This window comes from Lampris incognitus, chromosome 1 (assembly GCF_029633865.1).
Source record: "Lampris incognitus isolate fLamInc1 chromosome 1, fLamInc1.hap2, whole genome shotgun sequence".
Lineage (NCBI taxonomy): Eukaryota > Metazoa > Chordata > Actinopteri > Lampriformes > Lampridae > Lampris > Lampris incognitus.
In genome coordinates, this window is record NC_079211.1 from 145,148,775 (window position 1) to 145,166,846 (window position 18,072).

The 18,072-nt window shown below is 46.4% G+C and overlaps 1 protein-coding gene across 1 annotated transcript; it reads right to left on the reverse strand.

The window, feature by feature from the left end:
- Nucleotides 1-415: 415 nt before the first annotated feature.
- Nucleotides 416-16,671, reverse strand: nudt12 (nudix (nucleoside diphosphate linked moiety X)-type motif 12). Its single transcript, XM_056290291.1, has 8 exons — nucleotides 16,546-16,671; nucleotides 11,488-11,702; nucleotides 8,339-8,639; nucleotides 7,917-8,190; nucleotides 6,259-6,426; nucleotides 3,930-4,043; nucleotides 2,031-2,230; nucleotides 416-1,279 (listed from the first exon to the last, which is right to left on the reverse strand). Exons 2-8 carry the CDS (start codon nucleotides 11,691-11,693, stop codon nucleotides 1,169-1,171), a joined length of 1,374 nt encoding a protein of 457 aa, XP_056146266.1. The 5' UTR covers nucleotides 11,694-11,702; nucleotides 16,546-16,671; the 3' UTR covers nucleotides 416-1,168.
- Nucleotides 16,672-18,072: the final 1,401 nt, after the last annotated feature.

Below are 18,072 nucleotides of genomic sequence, written 5' to 3' on the forward strand. Positions count from 1 at the left end.
ACCCCGGCTATACATTTTACCCTACCATCAGGACCTTGGGGATCATGGGCATACCTTCAAAGATGCTGTAAGTGATTGGAAACTAGTGAAAAGTAGCCTCTTGATTTAGTCCCAATATCTGCCAATGGTAAGCTTATGTGACCACATCTCAGAGTAACAGAAGGTTATGAAGAGCTGAGGTTCAATATGGAGCTACCTGCTCTGATGTTTTTCCAACTGTGCCTAATTACAGTGGATATGTTATGATCACACTGTCATGGTTGGGTTCTTGGTGAGTTAAGGCTTTTAATTTTGTGTGATGTAATCTTCACCTGTAAAGTAAAAATCTGTCATAAAATCACTACAAAATAATTGCAGCAATCATCTCACCAACATTTTATTTAGCCCAAGCCCAGCTTGAGTGCGCGTGAGTGGGAGGAATATTAGAGACTGAGAAAGAAAATAAAATGTTCATCTTGATAATGTTTCACTACCCAAGTAAGAGCTTTGGGTAGTGAGCAAAAGGGTGAGATCGCAGGTACAAGCGGCTGAAATTAGTTTCCTCTGTAGGGTGTCTGGGCTCAGCCTTAGAGATAGGGTGAGGAGCTCGGATATCCGGAGGGAGCTCGGAGTAGAGCCGCTGCTCCTTCTCATCGAAAGGAGCCAGTTGAGGTGGTTCGGGCATCTGATTAGGATGCCTCCTGGGCGCCTTCCTTTGGAGGTTTACCAGGCACGGCCAACTGAGAGGAGACCCCGGGGTAGACCCAGAACTCGCTGGAGGGACTACTTGTTCAATCTGGCCTGGGAACGCCTTGGGATCCCCCAGGAGGAGCTGGAGGGTGTTTCTGGGGAGAGGGACGTCTGGAGTGCCCTACTTAGCTTGCTGCCACCGCGACCCGACCCCGGAGAAGCGGCTGAAGATGAATAATGTTTCATCAGCTGCTAATATGCATCTTATTTGGTGAATGTGACATTATGCTAGCTTGATTTTCATTTTCGCGGTATTAATATTTTTGGTATATCTTCTTTAATAATTGTAACGATCAATCCCAAGGCTAAGACTTCATTGTTCTTCACTTTACTGTTGACAGGTTGCTAACGTCGCAGCTAACTACTGTTAGCATGTTCCGCTGTGTGACAGATAGCCGACCAGCTCCTGTTCAGTGGCACGGCTGTGGGCGTAGAGGGGTTAAAGGTTAGAGGTCATGCCGATCCAATGTCTGACCAGCTGGTGGGCAATGGTCTGTCTGGGAGGAACGGTGAAGGCTGGGTTGGCTCCTTGGAACAGTGAGTCAATTACCTGTCACACAGAAATCATTCACAACATGAATGAACACAATAACAAACTAACAGTACATACTAATACACATGGTACACAGACAACAGTACCTCTAACAGACTAACATAGTACCACAGTATATACTAATACACATGGTACACAGACAACAGTACCACTAACAGACTAACATAGTACCACAGTACATACTACTACACATGGTATACAGACAACAGTACCTCTAATAGTACTAACATAGTACCACTGTACATACTGATACACATGGTACATAGACAGTACCTCTAACAGTAATAACTTAGTACCACAAGTACATACTGATACACATGGTACACTGACAGTACCTCTAACAGACTAACATAGTACCACAGTACATACTGATACACATGGTACACTGACAGTACCTCTAACAGTACTAACATAGTACCACAGTACATACTGATACACATGGTACACTGACAGTACCTCTAACAGTACTAACATAGTACCACAGTACATACTGATACACATGGTACACAGACAACAGGACCACTAAATGAGTATTAATCACTATGTAACTTTGTCTGGAAAGATTTCACAAAGTTGTCATTAACAACAACATCCATCCATTATCCAAGCCGCTTATCCTGCTCTCAGGGTCGCGGGATGCTGGAGTCTATCCCAGCAGTCATTGGGCGGCAGGCGGGGGGGACACCCTGGGCAGACCACCAACAACAACGGTAAATATGGCTTCCCAAACATAAAGCTGAACACTAACCTGTTGCCGTGTAAACCAACGAGCTTCCTCGATCTCGTTCTCATCCACTCTGATGTCTGTTGACATGGCAACGGCCAGACAGCCGATCATCAGGTTGGAGGGCATGGGCCAGGGCTGACTGAACACATATTGGACAGGTCCCACCTTCACTCCGCTCTCCTCCTCCACCTCCCTCCTCACCGCTTCCTCTATCGTCTCCCCTGGAGAGAAAGGCTGATTTATCAGTCTAGTGCTCATAACATGGCCTCTCTGGTTTAACACTAGAGTGGTTGTTGCGTCTGATTGGGTGCATCTGTGATGTGGGGGACTTCCTGGGATTGACACTGCGGAGCACTCCCCTGACATCATCTGTGCTCATGTAGCGAATTCGGGGGGCAGCCGGGAACAGCCGAAGCCAGGACGCGATCCCGGATCTCCTGCACAACGGGCGACTACGTTAACCAGTCGACTAAAGCAGTGTTTCTCAACCCAGTCCTCAAGGACCCCCTATCCTGCATATTTTCTTTGCAACCCTGAATAGGTACCTGTTTGTAGTTATTCAACCAATCAGCAATGAATTTTGTCAGATGTTGCACACCTTGCATAATTAAGTGCTGCGAGATGATTGGTCGAGTAAGTACAAGCAGGGCTACCTATGCAGGGTTACCATGAAAATCTGCAGGATAAGGGTTCCTTGAGGACTGGGTTGAGAAACACTGGACTAAAGGGTCTGACCCCCCAAATTCGTTAGCTGGTGCCGTGACCCGGATTCTTCGGATCAGCCGCTGCAGATCGCTGAGGTCAGGCCGTGAGCAAGTAAGTGTATGGTGCCGTGGGCAGGGAGAATCCGGGGACTGTGGTGACTGTTGATAAAACATTTTTTTGTCGTTATCTTTTTTTTAATCCGGGTCACGGCACCAGTTGTAACTGACTAATAACTGTTGCAATCACAGCATTGGTGACAGACGTACCCTTAGCCCCCCCCCTCGGTTCAGGGATGGTCGTTCCCTCTTCACATAGACGGCCTCTTTGAGTCCCCGTCAAACCAGTGTTCTTCCCTATCGAGGTTGTGCATCATCAAGGATGAGGACGTGCACATCTTTGCCTGAGAGTACATCTGTCACCATCTGACAATGCTGTGATCGCAAACATTCCCAAATCCTCTGTCAATAGTACACATGGCCATCGAAACTCTAGTTAGAAACTCTAGTTAGTGCCCACACCCATATTTGCATATGAAACTAGTCGTTGGTTTCAGTCGACATGCCGCTGCATTGTTTATAAGGGTGGGGTTACCTGCAGTCAGTTGAGACTGAAGAGGTCACGTATGCCCCTTTTCCACTACATGGTACTGGCTCAACTCAACTTGACTCGACTTTTCCGTTTTCCATTACTGGAAAGTTCCGGCATTTTGGTAACCGTTGCCGCTTTCCTGGTCCCACTTTTGTTGAGGTTCCAAAAAAACTGGAGCGGGTACCAAAATCAACGCAGACCAGCTACACTGAGTAGCGACTCGACTCGCAGAGTGTCGTTTTCCGTTACCGTAACAGTCAGTACACTGGGTACTGTTACGGTAATGGAAAACGACACTCTGTGAGTCGAGTCGAGTCGAGTCGAGTCGAGCCGGTACCATGGAGTAGAAAAGGGGCAATAGATGAGTGATGAAACGTTTCTGTCAATAAATGTTGTGTCCACATGAAGTGATTCAACCTTCTTTGATTTTCTTACCTGGATTATTGAGCATGCATAATGACAACAATTTAACTGCTTGTGTGTGTGTGTGTGTGTGTGTGTGTGGGTGTGTGTGTGTGTGTTGATGTTCCCTGTATTTAAGATGAACCATATAAATGTGTATGAATCTGTTTCTATACATATATGTATGTATAAATCTGTGTGTGTGTGTGTTTCTTTAAACGTTACCTGGCTCTATGAATCCAGCCAGGCAGGAGAACATGTGGACCGGGAAGATCTTCTTCCTTCCCAGTAGACACTGGTTTCCATCAGGGTGAATTACCAGCATGATGACCACGGGGTCTGCTCACAGACAGAGACAGACAAGCAGCACTGACACAGAAACAACAGAAAATCTTCTGGTTTGATTCTCCACCATGGGGAGGCCACCACAGGAGCTCTCCATGAGCAACGGCAATGCCATCGTTCCAACCCTGCCAGGCTGTCAATCAATTGATTGTTCTGGTGGAGGTGGGTTCTACACAGTAGGACCAGAGTCCGGTGATTTGGACCAGAGTCAGGTGATTTGGACCAGAGTCAGGTGATTCACTGGTCTGTTAAAGCTGAAATCCATGATTTTCCCCTATTCACATTATTTTAGCTATGTGAAAGGTGGTGCTGCTGTGTTGGTTGTGTTGGTTCTTGCTCCCGCCCATGCTACGGTGCAGATGCTACGGTGCAGATGCTACAGTACAGATGCTATAGTACAGATGCTACGGTGCAGATGCTACGGTGCAGATGCTACAGTACAGATGCTATAGTACAGATGCTACGGTGCAGATGCTACAGTACAGATGCTATAGTACAGATGCTACGGTGCAGATGCTACAGTACAGATGCTACGGTGCAGATGCTACGGTGCAGATGCTACGGTGCAGATGCTACAGTACAGATGCTACGGTGCAGATGCTACAGTACAGATGCTACGGTGCAGAAGCTACGGTGCAGATGCTACGGTGCAGATGCTACAGTACAGATGCTACGGTGCAGATGCTACAGTACAGATGCTACGGTGCAGATGCTACGGTGCAGAAGCTACGGTGCAGATGCTTTTGCTCTCGCTCTCTGCTTTGCTCTTTGACTTTCCAAGTTTTCCTACTTTCTTGTTACTTTTTGCTGCTTCTCCACGAGCAGTACTGACCACCTAGGTTATCTGTAAAAGTGACCATGGTTTTCACGGGATTTTCAGATTTCATCTCCTTGAAGACAAGAGACCGTCTGTCCACGGCGACAAGGCTGAAGCTTGAGTCCCGCTGCCCTTGGGAACCAGACTGGCCTCTCTTTGTGGAGATTGTTTTCACTTTTTTTTTAATCATAGAACACAAAAATAGAACATGGAGTGTTTTTCAATTTGAGATAAAAGAAAAAATGATGTCGTACCAGTCCTCTGTAGACGGGGTGTCTGGCTTAAGCCATTTCTTTGTAATTGCTTTTCTAGCAGCTACACTCAATATTCCACATAAGTACCTAGTAATAATGTTTGTGGGTGTTGTTGTGTGCGTTGTGTTTTCACTTACATTTTTCGTGTGTTTGCCCTCGTAATCATGGCTTTAAAGTGTAAATCTGATGCAACTTCCTAAAGTGTGCATACGCTTTGGACAGTCGACCCCAAGTATTTAAACTCATACGCCTTCATCACCTCCACTCCTCGCATCCTCACCATTCCACTGTCCTCCCTCTCCTTCACACATAGGCATTCCATCTTGCTCCTACTGACTTTCATTCCTCTTCTCTCCAGTGCATACCTCCACCTCTCCAGGCTCTCCTCCACCTGCTCCCTACTCTCGCTATAGAACATCATGTCATCTGCAAACATCATCGTCCACAGAGACTCCTGCCTGATCTCGTCCGTCAACCTGTCCATCACCACTGCAAACAAGAAAGGGCTCAGAGCAGATCCTTGATGTAATCCCACCTCCATCTTGAACCCATCTGTCATTCCTACCATACACCTCACCACTGTCACACTGCCCTCATACATATCCTGCACCACTCCTACATACTTCTCTGCCACTCCCGACTTCCTCATACAATACCACACCTCCTCTCTCGACACCCTGTCGTATGCTTTCTCTAAATCCACAAAGACACGAGGTAACTCCTTCTGGCCTCCTCTATACGTACTTCTCCATCAACATTCTCAAGGCAACAGCAAAGGGAGAAGTTAACTGATGATACAGTTAATAGTCAGTGATTTTAGATGTGTTCGGTGAGATGACTCTCTTGAAACCCGACGTCACATGTTTGAATTGACCAGACTCGGAAAATATTGAAATGACTGACTGTGGGCCAAAAACATCATTTATTATTCGTTATTTCTGCATGTCAGTTGTTTCAGGATGGATGTCTGTTCCCATCGATATCAGAGACAACTCACTTTCAAAAGGGAATGTGAACAAGGTGACCAAAATAAGATTCAAGCAAAAAAAATGGGAACTGAGCATTAAGGTCTTTGCTGTGACAGAGGCCTGATGGATGGGAGGTGGTGTAAAAAGAGTGGGCGGGGAGTCCATCTTACCGACACGTGGGTAGCAGGTGTTGTGAACCCCCTGCAGGCTGCTGCAGTCGGCATTAAGGCAGGTTCTCTTGTGTCCTCCCTCCTCTGGCTTGGTGCTGCTTCCACAGGTCGGACAAAAACTGTAGCGGCTGTGCCAGGCCAACACTGACCGCGCCTGGGCCACGATGCCTGGTGGAGGAGGCAGGGAGGATTCTTACATCTCATATACTTTAGTTATGATAATTATGGAGCCTGGAAGGTGACATGGATGTTATTTTTTTATAAAGTGCCTGTGCATTTTGTAACCCGCACATGCTCTTTTGTAAGTCACACACATGCAACTTACTAAACCCAGATAACAAAATTGGCTAACACTTTAGTATGGGGAACATAAAAAAACTTAATTACTAGTGAATTAGTAATGATCAAGATGTCACTTTAGTATGGGGAACATATTCTAAGTAACAAAAACTTAATTTACAGTAATTTAACACTATGAACACTTGTAGTTTTGTGTGTTGTTATGTAAGAACAGAGCATATTCATTAAGTGTTAGTAAGGGAGAATAACTCTTCTTGTGGTACTACCACCTTATAAAGGCCATACTAAGCAAAGCATATTGAGATGGTACTACTAATAAGCAACACTTCTGAGGTTATAGAGGGAAAACTCATAGTTAATGGCTTACTGGTTGTATAATAAGGCCATGCAGAATAAGGCATTAATGAGTACGTAATAATGACCAATTAAGAGCCAATATGTTGCTAATTTGCATGCTAATAAGCACCTAATTAATGGTCACTACGTTCCCCATACTAAAGTGTTACCCAAAATTGCTATGGCCCGGACCCGGTGGGGCGACCCCCTGGACAGGTCGCCAGGCCATCACAGGGGACCCCCCCCCCACACCTAGGGACAATTTAGTATGGCCGATTCACCTGACCTACATGTCTTTGGACTGTGGGAGGAAATCAGAGCACCCGGAGGAAACCCACGCAGACACGGGGAGAACACGCAAACTCCACACGGAAGATGACCCGGGACGACCCCCAAGGTTGGACTACCCCCGGGCTCGAACCCACGACCTCCTTGCTGTGAGGCGACCGTGCTAACCACTGCGCCACCGTGCCGCCCAAGGAATGTCCATTCTACTCATTCAATTTCTAGTGGGTTTGTCACTCTCGCTGCCCAATCATCCATAGATGTGAGTCACGCATGCGCACAGCTGACTTAGCGGGCAGCGACAGAGAGCAGTGTCGGTCGAGCAAGCTGGAGAGTGAATGAAGAGAGGGAGCGGCGACAGCAAGGGAACAAATGTTTTCGAAGGCTTTGAATCACCGCACCCACGAAAGGTTCTTCAGCATACTGTAGGGAATTCGGGGGACAACGCAACCACAGGAACTGCCGCGGCCGGGACGCGAACCCGTATCGCCCGCACCGCAGGAGGCATCGCTAACCGCTCGACTAAAGGGTCAGACCCGCCAGCCGGCGGCCAGCGTGTCTTCTTATCCATAGGCTGATAGGTCCAGTAGTTTGCAAGATTAGCCACGGACAGATACACAGACACGGACCAAATGCATAATCCCCTCTCAGGCACCTGGCAGGGATAAAAAATAAAACCACTGGGAAAGTGGACGGATGGAAAGATGGATGAACAAGATGTGAGAAATGTGTCTGACCAGCCTCATCCTCAGGGAGTGTCAGCAGATCCCTGTTGGCTCGCTGAGGGAAGAAGCTTTTCGTTTCCCCACTGAGTTTCAGAAGCTCAGCCGGCTCTTCTTCTGCGCTGATGGCGAACCAGGCAGGAGGCTTCCCGACCTTCTCCTCTGTCAGATAGGAGGAGGAGCATGGCTTTTCCCTCTTCTCCACGCCGAGGAAGACAAGCAAACTGCCCGGTCTCTGCAAGAGGTCTTTCACCGCCTCATATCCAAACCGACAAAGCCTCGTCTCAGTCTGTGGGAATCAGAGTCAGGGGATATTTTATGAAGTCATCTTCTATCAACCAGCATTTGAATTTCGTGATTAGATGTCAGGTGAACACCTGTCCGTTAACCAAGACATACCACCAACCACTGAATCGACCAATGAGACGTGAACCTACCGTTTGTCCCGCCTCCTCCTGGGTGCTGAGCATGGGGTTGATGTTGCAGAAAAGCAGGTAAATGGTATCTGGGTTACTTTTTTTGTCCTCCAACCATGCCGAGTTGGTCCTCTTCTCGCTCAGCCTGTCCAGAGTCTCTCTGCTGAAGTAGTTTTCCGGCTGGCCGGCATCAGAGGTGGGCAGGAGGCGCTGACACTGGTTGTCTACCTGGGCCAGGAGGTTGGAAACGTGTCGGTGGCCCCAGAACTTGGCGATATCATAAGCTGTCTGGGACGACTTGTTCACCAAGAACTTGTCACAGCTTGATGATGGAGAAGAGAGAATAGATTAGAGCAGTGTTTCTCAACCCAGTCCTCAAGGACCCCCTATCCTGCATATTTTCTTTGCAACCCTGAATAGGTACCTGTTTGTAGTTATTCAACCAATCAGCAATGAATTATGTCAGATGTTGCACACCTTGCATAATTAAGTGCTGCGAGATGATTGGTCGAGTAAGTACAAGCAGGGCTACCTATGCAGGGTTACAATGAAAATCTGCAGGATAGGGGTTCCTTGAGGACTGGGTTGAGAAACACTGGATTAGAGGAAGGGTTAAAATGCTGCGTATCTAGAGTGCTGCCCTCTAGTGTCCAGTGGTTTGAATAACAACAATTCAAAGCATATGACCAACGTGCTCCGTTCTTAACAGTAAAATAAGTCAAATTTGTTTCTATGCTGCGTTCCAAACAAAGTTTGATGTGGGAAGTTCCCACTTTATTTCCCAACCTCCAACCCCAAAGTACTCCAGTGTGGAGCTTAACATAGGACGTCTTGATATTTTTACATTTTAAACAGCATTGTGGTTTATTGCTTTATTTTATTGTAGTCCTGTTATTTTATCACCAAACTCACTTCTGAAAAAAAATCATGAAATTAATATTGCAGATTTCAGATTTTGGCGTTTTTTGGAAAAGTAATTCTAATTTGACAATTTACTCTGACTTGTTCAGAGCTAGGAAACCCTGTTAGCTCTGGGTATTGCACAATACTGGTGTTCTAAAATGTGTGATGTGTCATTCTGTGACCCTTTAATGAAATAATGCCCCTTACCTTAATTAACATCTATAAGTTTGATAAGCTAAACTCTTAAGTTTTCTAACCAAGTACAGCATGTGCTAAAATAAAAAGGTGTGTGAAATCACTATTTTGACATTTCCAGTTGCCTATAAAACACATAATTTGACAGGTAGACGTACGCTTTAAAAAAATTTTTTTTTTACCACTTCATACATGGTAAGAAAGCTTTTCCAATATACACATACCAGGGTAATCTCATAATTAACTTCACACAAGACATGTTTAATAAACGGGTCACAGAATTTGGCGAAATGCCTCAGCAACTGGGCCTCATCTCACACTGTAATTTGAACGATCTTCGTGTTTGAGTTTGTAGAGTTGCTGTAAAGCCCCTTGAGGCAAATTTGTAATTTGTGATATTGGGCTATACAAATAAAATTGACTTGACTTGACTTGACAAGCATGGACTCCTCAAGAACAAGAGCTGTGGCGCTTTTCCACTTAGAGTACGTAATATTGAGAAATGCCCAATGTATTAAGATACCGGTATTTATACACAGTCTGAGGAACAATCATCATCATCATCAGTTCCGTAACCTATGGAGGATGCAGAAGCACAGCTGATGCCTCAACAAATCCCTTCCACCATTCCCCATTCATCGCAGCTCTCCAGGCCTCAGCTGATCCGGTATGGTGATTGAGTTTGGCTGAGTCATAATTGTATTTCAGTAGGGGAGTACCTGGTGGTCCCTATCTCCTCTCCAGGTATGGATGGCTGTTGGTTCACAGAGGAACTCATCTGCCCTTCGACAGGTTTTGTTTTTAGTCCTGCTGGGTATCCACACACCCTCCTCACAACAACCCAAGGGTTGAAGTGAGGATGCCAGTTTAGTCGATGATGACCCAATAGTTGCAGTTTAACGTTGTACCCAGGATTTAACAAGGAGGACCAAGCAAAACGTTTCATTTTTAGGAAAAACAAAATAAATCTTTAAAACATATCCAGGGATCAAGGACGTCTGGTCAGCTTATAACAGCTCTGCTTGCCAACTAAGTTCACGCTAAGGTTTTGTGATTAACCCCTGATAAACATTTCCACCTCACAATCATAACCAGTTTTGTTATTATGTCATGTTGGGTTTGACACAAAAATGCATTGTAATAGCTTAATGTCATCTTAAAGTGATTGTTTACATTGAACGGTGTACTAACATGGTGACTGCACCTTTGCAGTTGCAGCCCCTAGACTGGAACAGCATTCCCTTCCATATCAGATCTGCCTGCCTCCTCCTCCTCCATCCACTCTTTTAAGTCCCAGCTCAAAACTTACTTTTATTCTAGCATTCGAACCCTCCTGATGTGGCTGATTTCTGGCTTGTGCCTATGTCCATGTATTGTTTATTCATGCCTATGATCTATGTGCCTTGTTGTCAGTAAGTATTTCTTGCATTTGTGACTTGTTGATAATCATCAAGAAGAGAAAACTGAAATGGTATGGTCACATCTCAAGAAGTTCCGGCCTTGCCAAGACCATCCTGCAAGGCACAGTGAGGGGCGGGCGAAGACGAGGAAGACAGAAGAAGCCATAGCTATGTAACATCAGAGAGTGGACAGGCCTTGACTTTGCCAGCTTATAGAGGACAGTTGAGGACAGACAGAGATGGCGAGGACTGGTTGCGGATTCAACAGCAGTGCCCCAATGACCTCTCGAGAGGTTACGGGATAGGTTAGGTGAGGTGAGGTATTTGTGTTTAGCTACCTGCTCTGGTCTGTACAGCACTTTGGCCAATGTGGGTTGTTTGTAAATGTGCTCTGTAAATAAATTTGACTTGACTTGACTACTTCTCCCCCTTGGGCAGTCATGTTCATGTGACGTCATATAATCACCTATCAGTGAAGTTAGGTATGTTGAATTCTGCCAGTTTACAAGTTGGAACTCAAGACATGGAATGCCATTCCATACCATTTTTCCTAGCAAGAGGTTGGTTATTCTGATTTTCTGAGTTGTTTGGAACGCAGCATAAAATATGCACCGTTTTAGTATTTTTTCTTAAATTCTCATCTGTTCTCATATTTTCTTTGACGTAACACACCTATGAGACAGCAGTGTTTCTACTACGTGATAGTGTCCATTGCGAGCGGCCAGCATTAGGGCAGTCCAGCCATTTGTTCTGGTCCGGTTGATGAGGGAGGGGGAGTGGGAGAGCAGGGTGGAGACCTGCCTCACATCTCCTCTGGCCGCCACATCCAGAAACTTCTCCACCAACTCCTCCATTGCGCTGAGCTGGAGAGTCGTCATCACAATTACCTGGACAAAAATAACTCCAGTTCAAGTTATACAAACATTAGCTTTAGTGACACTATCATCAGTACTACATGTACTACTAATACTGGTACTGGTACTGCTGCTACAACTAGTACTGCTATGATTAAAATTAAGTGCCTGTGCCCACCTGTTGTTGGTTACCTCAAAACATGCACAAAAAAAAAATCATTGAGTTTGTCTGGTAGGGAGGGATCTTTATGGCATGCCTGCGGGGTGGAGGCTTGTAGTCAGTTATTGCTTGAAAACCTTGCCACAAGAGCCGTATGTCTATCAGTGAAGTGGCTGTTGAGCTTTTGTCCATACAGCCGCTTCGCTTCCTTGATACTCCCGCATTGATTTCTCTTGGCCAGTCTATGCTGCAGTGCCTCCAGATCTGAATGAGGCGTATCGGGTTCTCAGCAGTGAACGGACCTCCCCATTCAACCAGGATTTCTGGTTGGCCCACGTCTTGACAGTTTTGACATCAGTCACATCATCTTGAAATTGTTAATATAGCCTATGACAGACTCAGTGCATTCCTGCAAGTCAATGACATTGTCATATGTTGCTGCCATTTTAAAAATGTCCCATTGTGTATTTTCAAAGCAGTCCTGCAGTGATGGAATTGCCTCCTGTGGCCATATTCGGACTTGTTTGAGTAATGGTTTCTCTCATTTCACCCAAGGTCTGTATGCCGGAGTCAGTCACACCCTGAGTTGAGCAGAAAAGAACTACTGTGTCACCTGACGCAAGCTGCTGGCTTTGGTTTTGGCACTACAACACTTCCTGCCGTATTTGCACAGCAGACACTTCCTCATCCACACCGACCATGCCTCACTTACCTGGCTCTTGAACTTTAAAGACCCTGAGGGTCAAGTGGCCCAATGGCTCGAGAGCCTTTAAGGGTATGACTTTGAAATCCAACATCGGGCGGGGAGACATCATGGCAACGCCGATGTGCTCTCCCGGCACCCCTATGTGGCATTGGAGCGCTGCTACTGCCAGTGGCAAGAGGAACAGGACCAGGTGATGTTAATGGTGGCAGACGTTCAGGCGGCCAACAATGAGGAGAGGTGGTCCTCAGTGACCACACAGCAACTAAGGCAGGAGCAGGAGGCAGATGTGACCCTGGCGCTGGTGAGGAGCTGGCTGAAGAAAGGGTGGTGCCCAAAATGGAAGAGGTGTCAGCACTGGGGCCAGAGGTAAAGGCCTACCACTTGTAGCTGGCAACTTTGAGCTCCACGACGGGTTAGTGTACCAGAGTTGGAATGCTGCCGGATGAGGGAGTGGCCTCTTACAGCTATTGGTGCCCCGTGTGGTCCATCCCCAGGTTCTCCAGATTGTACATGGCTCGGTGGGGATGGGGCACTACGGGAATGCCAAGACCCTCCATCACCTCCGGGGGCAGTTCTACTGGCCTGGCTGTAGACAAGACATGGAGCTCCACGTACACTGCTGCAACTCCTGCACCACCCAGAAGGGACCAACCCAGTGCCCCCATGCCCCACTGCAGTACTACTTGGTGGGAGCCCCAATGGAGTGGGAAGGGGTGGACATCATTGTGCCTTTCCCTGCCACCGTCTCTGGCAACCACTACATCCTCGTGGCTACGGATTACTTCACAAAGGGGCCAGAGGCATATGCAGTGCCAGATCAGAGTGCCACCACAACAGCAGAGAGGCCGGTGGAAGAGATGTTCACCCGCTTTGGAGTTCCCGCTGAGCTCCATGGCGGCCAGGAGCAGAACTTTGAGTCCCAGGTCTTCAGTGAGGTCTGCCAGCGGCTGGGGCTGAATAAGACGAGGACGACACAGCTCCATCCTCAAAGTGACAGGCTGGTGGAGTGGTTCAACCATACCCTGGCCACTCAACCTGCCATCCTCACCAGCCAACATCAGCGGGACTGTGACTGCCACCTGCCCTTGGTCCTGTGGTCCTACTAGACTGCTGTCCAGGAGTCCAACCAATGCACGCCCGCTGCCCTAATGTTTGGGCTGGAACTCCGGACACCAGTGGACTTGGTGTTTGGGACTCCGCCTGAGTCTGAGATTGTCAGGGAAAAAGAGATGGACTACCTCTGGAGACTGAGGGATCACCTGCAAGTGGTCCATGACTACACCTGCCGGATCCAAGTCAACTCCGGGGTATAGCAGAAGAGGGCCTATGACACCCAGTGCCTTGGGCAGGCCTTCACCCAAGGGGACAAGGTATGGGTGTATTGTCCCGTTCGCAAGAAGGAGATTTCCCCCAAGCTTCGCAGCCACGGGAAGGGGACCTGGAGAGGTCATGAGCTGGCTGTCTGAGGTGGTGTACCGGGTGCACATGCTCAAACAGGGGCACATAGTGGTGCTGCAGCAGGACAGACTCACTTCATACCGCCTCCTTGCTCCGCCTGTTGTTGGGGCCATGGGTGACAGTAGCACCCCACGCACTGATCAGTGTGCTTCTCCTCCAGTTGCACTTCCTGCGACCTCCAGGCAGCCTGTTTGCCAATGACGGCCCCCTGGACATGTGAGGGACTATGTCTTGGGTGATGGGGTCATCAAGGATAACTGACCCTCAGGTAGGAGCTATGTAGTGACCGGGGAAGACGGTCACTGGACTGATGATGGCTATGCACTGGGGAATTGCAAGGGATTATGGGATTGTTACATTCATGTTCAGATCATTGTTTTATTATTTTTGTGTTCATGTTTTGATTATTGTTGTATTGTTGTTTGGATGTTTGACTGGGACTGAGTAGACGACCATTTTATGGACTGACTGACTGAAGGACGATGACTAAGATTGATGTGTTCCAGAGTGACCTTGTTAGGGGAAGCCATTGTTCGGCAATCATTGGGGAGGGGCAGCCTAAAGGAGCACTCCTGGGGTCGTGCGGTGTATGACACAGGAGGTGCCATTCAAACTAAATCTTTGCCTCTTGCCTCCTCCTTTCCCGTCAGTTCTGACGGTATGTTTAATTTAAACAGCACTCCCGGGGCTGTGCGGTGTATGGGACACAGGAGTTGCGATCGAAAGAAATCTCTGCCTCTCATTCTCCACACAAACTCGCCACAGTACATTTGTATGGATACCAGCCCATTAAAGGAATCAAAGGAAATTAGATCGCTTACAAATGTGCAAAGGAAGCCAGAAAAACAAACTGTATTGACATCACTGTACCCTTTAGTAAAAGCGAAATGAAGACCACAATTAAGCATAAGTTGAAAGAAAGGTGGCAAAAGCAGTGGGAAGATGAGAGAACAGGAAGGTGTTTGGACAAAATTCAAAGGAAAGTAGGTATGAGAGGTACAGGGAGAACCTGGAGAGAGGAAACAATAACATCCAACATCCATTTTGGTCATACAGGCTCCAGCATCCTCGCGACCCTGAGAGCAGGATAAGCGGTTAAGATAATGGATGGATGGATGGATTAAATAGTACATTATTTAAAATAGGGGAACATACTACAGGAAGGTGGGAATTTTCTGATCAAGAAGCAACATTAGAACATGTTATACTTTACTGTCCAAAGTATGATGCTGAGCGAAGGGAATTGATATTGAACTTTAAAGAAATAAAGTTAAGATTTGACTTAAGTGGTCTTATACAAACTACTACTACTACTTTTGGCTGCTCCCGTTAGGGGGCGCCACGGCAGATCATCCGTTTCCATTTCTTCCTGTCTTCTGCATCTTCCTCTGTCACACCAGCCACCTGCATGTCCTCCCTCATCACATCCATAAACCTCCTCTTTGGCCTTCCTCTTCTCCTCTTCCCTGGCAGCTCCATATTCAGCATCCTTCTCCCAATATACCCAGCATCTCTCCTCCACACATGTCCAAACCATCTCAATCATGTCTCTCTTGCTTTGTCTCCAAACCGTCCAACCTGAGCGGTCCCTCTAATATACTCGTTCCTAATCCTGTCCTTATACAAAGAAGCACTACATATCTTATCTATTTTGTTGCAACATCTTAGAATAGTAAGGTACTACAGTAGTACTACAGTAATCGCTTCTTCATAGTAAGGTAGTACAGTAATCGCTTCTTCATAGTAAGGTGTTGCAGTAGTACTACAGTAATCGCTTCTTCATAGTAAGGTGTTGCAGTAGTACTACAGTAATCGCTTCTTCATAGTAAGGTACTACAGTAGTACTACAGTAATCGCTTCTTCATAGTAAGGTACTACAGTAGTACTACAGTAATCGCTTCTTCATAGTAAGGTAGTACAGTAATCGCTTCTTCATAGTAAGGTATTGCAGTAGTACTACAGTAATCGCTTCTTCATAGTAAGGTGTTGCAGTAGTACTACAGTAATCGCTTCTTCATAGTAAGGTACTACAGTAGTACTACAGTAATCGCTTCTTCATAGTAACGTACTACAGTAGTACTACAGTAATCGCTTCTTCATAGTAAGGTACTACAGTAGTACTACAGTAATCGCTTCTTCATAGTAACGTACTACAGTAGTACTACAGTAATCGCTTCTTCATAGTAAGGTACTACAGTAATCGCTTCTTCATAGTAAGGTGTTGCAGTAGTACTACAGTAATCGCTTCTTCATAGTAAGGTGTTGCAGTAGTACTACAGTAATCGCTTCTTCATAGTAAGGTACTACAGTAGTACTACAGTAATCGCTTCTTCATAGTAAGGTACTACAGTAGTACTACAGTAATCGCTTCTTCATAGTAAGGTATTGAAGTAGTACTACAGTAATCGCTTCTTCATAGTCAGGTACTACAGTAGTACTACAGTAATCGCTTCTTCATAAGCGACAACAACCAGACACACCTGGCTTCTGGTACAACCTGTATGCGTACGGGACCTGAAAACGAGTAGACTCGGAACAGTTGCGGGACAAACCTGGTTTACGGTCCGGCCAACGGGTTTAGTCCGGGTTGCGTTGCGGTGTCGGTCTCCGGTCTCCGGGCTGCTGGCTGTTGCGTAACGAGCTGCGTTCAAGACCAAAAACGAGAGCCGAGACCCTGAACCCCCCGCTTTTAGCAACGCTCCTCCCCGCGCAGCGCTCCGTGTGACGTGCGTCCCGTCGTCTGACTTCTTCGTGTCGGTTTTTACTGGCGGTTGGCACCCGAAATGTTGCTTTACCGCCACCTACTGACACGTAATAACTCCGCAGTATGATTATTTACATCGTTTAAGGCAAATCAAATCAAATCAATTTTATTTATTTATTTTAAATTACAAATTTGCCTCAGTGGGCTTAACAGCAACACAACATCCTGTCCTTAGACCCTCTCATCGGATAAGGAACAACTCCCTAAAAAAACCCTTTAACAGGGAGAAAAAATGGGAAGAAAGCTCAGGGAGAGCAACAGAGGAGGGATCTCTCTCCCAAGACGGACAGCATGGAGGATAACAGAATTAAAATGGACATAAAATTAAGGTAGAACATGATGCACAGGATGCCAAGCAGTGTCCACATGCCAACGGAGCAGTCCAGGACCCAAGCCACGCGGCCAGCATCATCATGTAAAAAAAAGAAAAACTTATGTGAGGAGAGGAAGGGCAGGCAGCATCCAAATGGCGACCACCATCACCACAGAGACCTGGGAGGAGAACCGACTGCACGTGCATGTAAGAGAGACTCACATGACACCATTCAAACACAGAAAAAGAGAAAGGAGAAGACATCATTCAGAGAGAGAGAGAAGAGATTTTAGAGAAGAGAACAGTTTGCAATAGTCATTAGCCATAATCAATTAAGTCATCGATTAGTCATAATCTATACTCTGTAATCTATACTCGATAATCTCGTGGGCAGAAGAGTGGTTGGTAAATTCATTGAGACAGAAAACCAACCCGCCATCCAGTCCAGGTTGTGAAGCACGCAACTTAAAGGCAACTAATTGTAAGCTAAGGCAAAAAGATGAGTTTTAAGTCTGGATTTAAAGGACTCAACAGACTCCGATTGTCTGATGGCAGCAGGCAGGTTATTCCACAACAATGGAGCCCGATAGGAAAAAGGCCCTGCTGCCACCAGCTGGCTTCTTTTTAACTTTGGGTACACACAGGAGCCCTGTATTTTGAGAACGAAGAGCTCGAGGTGGCATGTAAGGTTTAAGGAGATCAGACAGGTAGGATGGGGCAAGCCCATTTAGGATTTTATAAGTCTGCAGAAGCACCTTGTATTCTGATCTAACATGGATAGGAAGCCAATGAAGGGAGGCAAGAATTGGTGTAATATGGTCAAATTTCCTAGATTTAGTTAGGATTCTAGCAGCAGCATTCTGAACCATCTGAAGACTTTTAGCACGAGAATGTGGCAGACCTGAAAACACAACATTATAGTAATCAAGTCTGGATGAAACAAATGCATGTATTAGAGTCTCTGCATCAGCCATGGAGAGAAAAGACCGAATTTTAGCTATG